A 10,373-nucleotide genomic window follows, 5' to 3' on the forward strand; every position below is an offset into this window, starting at 1 on the left:
AAAACACATTTTTTTCGTTAACCATTCAGGTACTATCTTTTAATGATATAGGTATTACTTTGATCATCTACGTACTACCTTTAACTGGTGAATACATGAAACTTTAATTATTTTTAGAGAGTTTTATTTTGTAATTATTTTTTTATATGAGTGTGGAAACACATTTTTTCCTTTTAAGACTGAAATATTGTAAAAAAATTTATTTTGTAATTTTATCATATTATACTTAAATATTAAACTTATTTATTTATATATCTAAAATTAAGATTACATTCATAAAATATCTTTCATAATAACTTTATAATTAATGAGACCTTGAGGATCACTTGAGCCATCGACATGGAAATCACCAAGAACGCATACATGCAATATGGCTCGACCATTGAAATGTCGAAGCCTCATTGGTGGGAGAGTTCTTGAACCTTAGCCAATCATGAAGCACCACCGTCAGATCTGCCACCTTGGCATGAATGCTTCGACAACACGTGGCATGAACAGTGGTCACAACTTTAAAGTCCTTACTCTCTTTGCAGAAGCCACTAAAATAGAGGGAATCCAAAAACCTGGCTTTCACTCCCAAGTCCCTAAACACACCATCTTTCTGCATTCCATCCAAAACATCTTGTTCTTTCAGACCATTAGAGTTGTTCCTCTGAGCATACCACATCCCAAACAATTGGATGGTCTTATTGTTGGATTTGATCATGTAGAAGCCGGTGTTGATGTGGTTAGATTCTGACCATTCGTCACCGTTGAAGTCATCAGTGCTAATTTGGAGATCGACGCTTTGGTTTAGGGTTAACCTCGGGAATGGGTTCCTTAACCACATTATGTCAATGTCCTGGTATAAAAAGATCGATTCATTAGTTGAGTCAATCAAGTGAAAGTTTTAGGAAAAAGTATAATCACCAAAATTTTTGAACATTTGAGAAAAAAAAAAAGGGGAGAGAGAGAGAGTAATAAGGTCATACCTCAAGGATTGGGTTGGATATGTGACCATTGTGAGTTTGATCAATTTAAATATATTGAATTAAAACTTTTGACTCTTAAGTGATTACTTGAAATTGGATATGATTACATTATTTTTTAAAACTTGACTCAAATTTAAACTCACTAAAATAGAACTTTTAAGTCTTAAATGCTCAACTAAAGTTGGATGTGGTTACATTCTTTTAAGCTCGGGTTTCAAGTTATATATATATATATATATATATATATATATATATATATATATATAATATTGTAAAAATATTAAATTTAGTTGGAATTAAGCTTGGGTTAATCTAACACTTGATTGAGCCCATCCTAAATTAAATTTGTATTGGAAAACACACCTCAAGTACATCTTGAGAGCAAATCTTGAGGGATAGTTCAGTTGGTTCCGCCTTGGGTTTGCTCTCAATGATTATTAGTTTGAGTCCTCTTAGGGTCACTAGAGGTTTACCGGTTTACATCCAAGGTTAAAAAAAAAGTATATCTTGAGAGCAATTTTTTTTTCTTTAAAATCGGCTGGGTTGGATGGCTCAATATTGCATGCCTAACACCTAAGAAAAATGGCCAAAAAGTTGACTTTTTTTTTTTTTTTTCCTGGGGGGTAGAAAATCGTATTGGCTATGACATTATTTAGAATTAAAATTCTCTGGGGTGCTAATAAAATACTTTGACTAGAAAAGGGATTAAAAAGTTTTAATGAATTGGGATAGGGAAATGTATAAATAATTCAATACCACTGAAAAATGTGTGGCCTTTTTCCTTTTTATTCAAAGGATTGGTAGGTGTCATATGGACTAATTTTGTAAACCTTGGTTTTACTCTCTCTCTTACCATTGAAAGAGTTATGAAGAACATTTTTTTTTCTTGGTTTATTTTTGAAAATCCAACTTTACAATTCTTATTTTGAAACTTCATCACTCTTATTTTGACCATTTTTGATTTCTGTGCTTTGAGTGTATTTGACAAATCAATTTAATGATTTAATAAATTTAGTAAATTAGCTTTATAATATAACTTAAAATTAAAAATAACTTCAAGTATTGAATTCAAATAATTAACTTATCCTAAATCTCAAATTTCTTTTATCCTATTTGTTGACATCTAATAAAAGTTTCTTTCATAGTCACGACTCCATATTCACAACTCAATTTTTATTGTAAATATTTTATAGTTATTTTATTTGTTCTATAATACTTTTAATGTGAATATTTAGTAAACAAATTCACTACTTAAGAGTATTGAAATTAAATATTAGTTATAATTAATAAATACAAATATAAATTAAAATTAACAAGTTAATTAAATATGTCAATTTAATAATTTTAAAAAAAATTGTTAATCCTAATGGTTAAAAGTAAAACTAAGCTAAAACATTTTAAATAAAAAATTTATTAATATATATATAATTTTTGGAATTATTTAGCGACAAACATTCTTTGCTTAAATGATTTTTCAAATCAATCATCTCAAAATCAACATGCAAGATGAAGTTGTTCACTTACCGTAAAGACGAAGTTGTAGCCTTTCTTGAGTACTTCGCCAAGAAACAAGGTTCTTCTCCACATCATCTTCATGAAATCCTCAGACAAATACATCTTCTCTCCACTGAAATCCACGCCTTCGGTTTCAAGTTTATAGCAATGAAGATGAAGGAACTTGCATCGTTCGAGCGATGTTTGATCCACAGCAACCAATAGGAGGTGATCGAGCAAGCCTCGTGTGCCCTCGCCTAGCCAAAAACCGTCTAAGAAAAGATCTAGCATCGTCTTGTCCCCATCAACGTAGGCCTTATTTATCATTGCGAGTATTACAGTCTTGTCCGCCATGGAAGCTTTTGATAAAGCTCTTTCTAGCTCATTTGTATGGCTGTCCCCAGACTCCTAAACCAAGATATTAAAAATATCATTTAGGTAATGAGCTATATATACATACATTCTACATAATTTTCTCTGAAAATTTGTAAGAAAATTAAATTCGAAGTAGATCAAAGAAAGTTACATACCATCATCTTCGAGGTGGAGGATCTACACTGATAGTTCTGGAATGGGAAGAAAGGCTTGTCGAGAGACGGCGTCCACACGAAAACATAGAGTAAACCAAGGAACAGGAGACACAAGATGGCAAAATTGGCAGCATGATTTTTCTGGAAATCCATATTCAGTTGGTGAAGCTGTGAAAGATGAAGACTGAATTCTTCTTATTCATTCATAATTTAGTAGTCTGTAATCTGTATACAATTCTTTATTTTGCTGAATTCATTGCTGATTTATTAGTCTGTAGATGCTCTTATTTCATCTGGCTCTGCTGCATATAATGATGGTGAAGTTAGTGTATATACAGTAGTTATTATTGCTATTTTAATAGTATGTGTACAGCTTGCTCTGTCTGATATGTGTATTGGCCCTTTGTCGTAGCATCCTTTCTCATAGCTTGCTTACTCATGGTGCATGTTGAGTAAAGTCTCTTACCTATCTTTCACTCACCTGGTATTATCGATGAAGGGATCAGCCCCAACAACGAAGTTGAGTGGTGAGGGATTGATTTCCTCAGTTCCATTTTCATTCATGAGAGAAAAGGGTTGTTCTATGGTACCCACTCTTCATTTTGGGGGTACATACCTCCATTTGACCCCAATAAAAATATGACATGTGTAAAGTATATATCATTAAAAAATTTATAAAAATTTATCAAACCAGTAAAGATGACTTGTTGGTGAGAAATAATCACATGCACTTCATATATATCTAAATATTACAAGTTTTTTATAATTTATTATCAAATATTAAATATAATTTGTTATTTAATGCATTACCTAACTCTATCTAAAAAAAGAAAATCTTATCTACTACTCTTATACTCTCATTATTCATATATAAAAAAAAGGATAGTAATTTAATATGAAAATTAAATAATTTCAACTACCAAATTACAAAATATGTAAGATGTATTTTGATGAATCAAATTTCAAGATCAAGTTTAAAACTTTTTGAGAGAGAAAATTTAAAATTTGTATTATATGAAGAAGATGAAGGATTTCAAGTGTCAAAGGTAATATTTGATATTTTTTCTATCCAAATATAATTGTTGTAGGAAGAAATGTGATGTTAAATAATGATTTTAGAATTTTTTATGAGTTTATTATAAAATTTTGTTATCAAATTGTTATTAATATTTTTATATAATTTTTTTTTTGTTCATAGATTAAATTTGAAGATGAAGCTTTATATGTCTTGAAGGATGTCAAGTGATTACAAGTGTTCAAAGGTAACATTTGATTTTTTTTTTTTTTCCATTTACATATAACTATTGTAGGTAGAAATGTCATGTTAAATGACATTTAAATATGTAATGATTTATAATATCTAGATTTTTAAATTTTTTTCTGAGTTATTTTTAATCAAATTGAAAGCATTTAGTAATTTGTTATGAAATTGTCATCAATATTTTGTAAGAGAGTGTACGAATTTTGTAAGAGATTGTACTAAGAGATGGTACGAACTTTCTAAGAGAGGGTACGAACTTTCTAAGAGAGAGTAAGAACTTTTTAAGAGTGAGTACGAACTTTCTAAGAGAGGGTACAAACTTTTTAAGAGCGGGTACGAACTTTCTAAGAAGGGGTATGAACTTTCTAAGAGAGGGTACGAACTTTGTAAGAGTGGGTACGAACTTTCTAAGAAAGGGTACGAACTTTCTAAAAGAGGGTACAAACTTTCTAAGAGTGGGTACGAATGTTCTAGGAGAAGGTACGAACTTTTTAAGATAGGGTACGAACTTTGTAAGAGTGGATACGAACTTTCTAAGACATGGTACGAACTTTTTAAGATAAAATACGAACTTTCTAAGACAGGGTACGAACTTTCTAAGAGTGGGTACGAACTTTCTAAGATAAAGTACGAACTTTCTAAGAGATGGTACGAATTTTCCAGGATAGGGTACGAACTTTCTAAGAGATGGTACGAACTTTTTAAGAGATGGTACGAACTTTCTAAGAGTGGTACGAACTTTCTAAGAGAGGGTACGAACTTTTTAAGAGATGGTACGAACTTTCTAAGAGTGGATACGAACTTTCTAAGAGAAGGTACGAACTTTCTAAGAGAGGGTACGAACTTTCTAAGAGAGGGTACGAACTTTCTAAGACAAGGTACGAACTTTCTAAGAGATGGTACGAACTTTCTAAGACAAGGTACAAACTTTCTAAGACAAGGTACGAATTTTCTAAGATATGTACGAACTAGATAATGTAATTTTCTAACTACTCTATCTTTTATATTTCAGTTTCTTCATAGATACGATGGACAAAGGCAAAGGAAAGGAATTTGTCATTGATTTGAACGATGAAGACTTTGATTACCAATATGATAGCATTGTTAAAACTGAGTCTGATTAAGAGGCCATTCTAGTTTTGGACAATATTTTTAATGATTTAACTGTTGAAGATGTATGGAAGATGGAGTTTAGCTCAGTAGAAGAGTCAGAAGAATTTTATAATTTATTTGCTAAAGTTACCGGATTCAGAGTTAGAAAGGATGATGTGAAACGAGATAAAAATCAAAATATAGTATCTCGTAAGTGGGTTTGTTTGAAAGAAGGATATCGACATAAGTGTGTTTAGAGAATGAAAATCGAAAACGAGAACCTAAGGCAGTAACTCGAGTTGGTTGTGAGGTAACATTTCGGATTGGGTTTAACAAACAAATGAACAAGTGGGTTGTGAAAGTGTTTATGGCTGATCGTAATCATCCTTTGGTGGAACAAAAAAATACCCAATTCCTTTGATCCCATAGGGTCATTAAAAATGCAGATAAAACTCAATTGAATGCAATGCGAGGTGTTGGCATGGGAACTAGCCAAATTATGGATTACATGGTGCAACAATCAGGTGGATATAACAATGTTGGCTTCACAAAAAAAGATCTATATAACCATGTTGATGCTGATCGTAGAGTTCATCTAAGAAATGGTGATGCAGAGGGTGCTTTGGCATATTTGTGTGGAAAGTCTGAAATGGATTCATCATTTTATTACAAGTACAATGTTGATGAAGACAACCATCTAGCAAACCTGTTTTGGGCAAATTCGAAAGTTCAATTTCTATAAAATATTTTATATGAGATTTAGGTTCAAATCCATGTTGCATTATTATTTCTAACACTAAAAGGTTCAAAAGTCTAGAATTTTATTACATTTTAAATGAAAAATAAAATTAATTTATATAAAATATTTTGTTTGAGATTTAATTTCTAAAATTTTATTAAAAATATGTGATAACAATTTTTTCTATTAACATTAATGTATTTAAATAATTAAAATTATTAATAATTTATCTTATCAAATTAATTTTAATTCATAAAATATCGGTAAGAAAATTCGAAAGTTCAATGGTAAAGATTTAATCAAAATATACATGGATAATTACTAATTATTTATATATAGAGAGGAATTCCTAAAAGGCCCTATTTTTACTACCTCTCACACTCGGGGCTGGGGCGTCAAGAAGCCCTTTTCTCCCTCCAGACCAGAGAATCCCTAAAAGGGCTCCAGTTTACTTTGCCACTCTCAATCCTCGTAGGTACTAATCTAATCATGTTATCATTTTTTTTTCAATACCCATTTGATTCCCAACAAAATCCATCCCCCATTCGATTTTTTGGATATGTTTTAGGAGTCTTTTTGCTTTTGTGCCATTCGATTTAAATTTCATGAACCCTAAATCCACAATTTTTTAGCCAAGCTGAAAAACACAACCTTTGCTTGCAAATCATGACTATATTACCAAATAGCATCTTCTGTTTTTTTTTTTTTAAAAAAAAATGGATAGATTTTATATCCTGTGCGTGGCCTGGACTGGTAGGAAATATCAGGAAATTTCCTAAAAAAAATCGGTAAAAATACCAAAATTTTAGTGATATTTTTGAATCAGTCAAAATATCGTGTTTGTGCGCGGCCTAGACTGGTAGGAAATATCGAGAAATTTTCTAAAAAATCGGTAAAAATATTATGTCTTTCTCATAAATATCGTCGAAATTTTCGACATTTCAATCACTACCATATGACATAAGATGAGTGAAGTACCTGTTCTAGGAGAGTGGGTAGAGTTGCCTACAGGGGGAGATTGGTTTCGGATCCGCCAAAGCCCGCCTGATTCTTTTCTTGCTGATTTCTCCTCTCTCTGATTTCTCCTTCAAAATCCCCACTTAGCTCACTCTTTTTGTAAATATTCATTTCACCTGAAAATTCCATCTCCACACCCTCAAATTTCTGAAGCTTAACTCTCTAAAATTTGGGAAAAGTTGTAATGCCCATCAAACTAATAGCTCACCTCTCCGAAAATAGGTGTCAAGTGTAATACCCATCAGACAAATTTTTGTCTTTAGACAAGATTAAGCAAGATAGAAGCAGGAAATTAGGTGATCGACAACCTGCTTTTATTTTTTTATATATTTTTAAAATTTTTTAAAATACATAAGCCAATTGGACGGTCCGGATTGAACCATCTTCATCCAATGGTCAAAATTGTTTTTTCGATAGGTACCAAAGTGGTACTATAGAATTTTCCGAGAGAAAATCGTATGAAGTTATCATTTTGTTGCCTATCATCTATATTTCTTCCAAATGTGTGCAATCATATAATATTGATATTAGGGATGAAAATGGAATGGGTACTGTTCTCAAATATTCGCCTCGCTTCATCCCTAATAAGATGGATTTGGAAGAAGCATAATAGATTAGAGACAAATTTTAAAATTCTTTTTAAAACCCAGTGATTAAGTTTGGGTTCAAGTATTACCTTGTCTTGAAATATTAAAACTTAAATACGTGATAACTCTATCCAAGAAAAATAAGAAATAGAGTTTCCACAACTTTATAGTACTTCTGGTTATCGTCATTTAGGATTAATTTTGATGTGTTTATTTGTTTTTAAATTAAATTGATTAATTATTTGCTAAAATTAATGAAATTTTAATTTAAAGAAATAAAGACAAACATATGAATAAAAATCTCCTAGCACATTTAATGAAATAAATCAAACAAAAGAAAATGTTTCAGAGAGTTTCGCAATCCAATGTCAAATCCTTAGAGAGAGAGCATTATAAAATTTAAGGTTTAGGATCAAAATCAATTCATGAACAAATTGAATCTTAAGACCAATATTGCATCTAGAACTCCAATTTTCCTTTTTAAAAAAGATTCCTAAAACTATGAAGTGAATGAAATTAATTATCGGTTTAAGGATTGACTTTTTAACCTGTCTTACTTTTGTAGCTTTGTTTTGGGGCTATCAATAATAGAGAAAACCAGGATAACTAATGGTAAAAGAGCTACTAAGAATCCCTAGTATTGGGTAAGAATTTACCATATCATTCCCTAATACATCTTACAAAGATAGGACTAAAGATTCATAATTTGTAATCCAACCATTCTCATTTTTATAATTCTTAAACCAATTAAATATGATGATTAATTTTGATTTTCAATTTTATTCAATCAAAAACCCATATCCATCTTTGTGGATTTGACCTTTAGAGGATCAAATTATAGTAACTAGTAATCAAGGTCATCCCAAGAATTACTAATATATTAATAAGAATCCTTTATAATTTATCCATGGTGACATAACATAGAGGATTTATTCCTACCAATTAAAATATGAAAACATGATCAAACCATTCAATACATTATCGTTTCTTGATACTCTTATTTGGATTCTTCACCTTCTTGTTGGCATCTTCGGAACAATTAAGTTAGCCAAACATGGTGGAGGATTTCTCCTCATAAGCTATATTTGGTTGCCAAGAAAATAAAGTAGAAAGATGAAAGAAAAGTTATAAACAACCTAAAAGACTTAAAATATTACAAGTTCTAAACGAGTACCATGCATTTCAGCTTGAATGAAGGCATTTGTAACTCATTTTGACATGTTTCACGACTTAAAACTCAATCACCAGTGGTTAACTTCAAAATTGGGATGAATTCCAAATCAATCTCAAACTCATATGTGAAGGAAAATTGTCGAATTCAAAATTGGGATGAATTCCCAATCAATCTCAAACTCATATGTGAAGGAAAATTGTCGAATTCAAAATTTAGGAAGTAAGTTTGAAATTCACTATGAATTTCAAACTAATCACCACCACTGTCCATGTTGTTTCGCCGTATTTTCGAGTTCGAAATGCCTACCTCTTGTTCGAAATAGGTAGAAGGATTTGAACTCAGCATCAACCAAAAGTATCATTGTGTTCCTTTGAGTTTTAAATGACTAAAAAACCATTTCGAAATCAAATTATCAATTTCAAACTCAACATTCTTCTCTGCGCAATTTGCTTCAAATGCACATAACTTCCTCATTTCACCTCCGATTCGCATATCGTTTGAAGCATTGGACTCCTAACTTTCCAAAATTTAAAAACATATATAGTTTTCTCAAAAATAGCCTTATGAAATGCTCTTGATTTAATCTCAAATTCATAATACATATTGTTGCCATATTTTGAGTTCCGAATTTCTATGTGAACTTGATTGCATTTGCTTCAAACCTCTTCCATTATGGTTGTTTGTCATTTATCTCACTCCATAACATCTGTTACTAATATTTCATGCCTATGACTTGCTCATTACACCATTGCTTGGACTTTTCATGGTTCACAAGTCTTGAGATGTATGTTTAACTTCTGCTTCATTGGTTAATAATGATTTTTGCATTTATCATATTTTTTTTTTCATCTTTTAAACCTGAAATTAGATTAAAAATAAAAGTGAAATTCATAACTAGGGTTTTAGCATCACTTTAAGTTAAAGGTGGATGGTTTGAACTATTTATATCATATAAATCATGTCATATATGTGTCATTGGAATATATATTTTTACTTCAATCACAAACCCCTCGCTCCAACCCTCTCGTTATATGTTAATTAAATAAAAAATTAATTTAATTTATTTTTTTCATTTTCCCTTTTTAATACATATAATAAAGAATTACTTTTCATAAAAGTAAAATATTTTTTTTTGTAAATAATAAAATATTAAACAATGTGGGACAAGTACAAAGATTTTCACTTACCCGAATGTTTATTTATGTATTTATTTTATAAGGATGAGAATAATTATAAATAATGAGGATAAGTATAAATAATAGGAATAGGATAGGGGCGACCCATATCCAAGCTGTCCATTGCCACCTCTAAGGCTCTAACACAAATGTTTTATACTTCACTAACTTGAGAGTGGGACTTAGAAAATCTAATTGAACTTGGTTTATTTGGATTTTAGGCTTAATTTGCTTGCCATGTAATAATATATGAAATATAGATTCAAGAGTTATTAGAGTCAGAGGATTGCCTTCAAAATATTTGAGTAAAATAACATTAAATATAACATAAAA

General features: G+C 30.7%; 1 protein-coding gene across 1 annotated transcript; it reads right to left on the reverse strand.

Moving 5' to 3' along the window:
• Positions 1–309: 309 nt before the first annotated feature.
• On the reverse strand, positions 310–3,148 carry LOC117933887 (uncharacterized protein At1g28695-like). Its single transcript, XM_034855459.1, has 3 exons — positions 2,996–3,148; positions 2,496–2,873; positions 310–841 (listed from the first exon to the last, which is right to left on the reverse strand). The coding sequence occupies exons 1-3, from the start codon at positions 3,146–3,148 to the stop codon at positions 347–349; spliced, it is 1,026 nt and encodes a 341-aa protein (XP_034711350.1). The 3' UTR covers positions 310–346.
• Positions 3,149–10,373: the final 7,225 nt, after the last annotated feature.

The sequence above is a fragment of the Vitis riparia genome, chromosome 16 (genome assembly GCF_004353265.1).
Source record: "Vitis riparia cultivar Riparia Gloire de Montpellier isolate 1030 chromosome 16, EGFV_Vit.rip_1.0, whole genome shotgun sequence".
Lineage (NCBI taxonomy): Eukaryota > Viridiplantae > Streptophyta > Magnoliopsida > Vitales > Vitaceae > Vitis > Vitis riparia.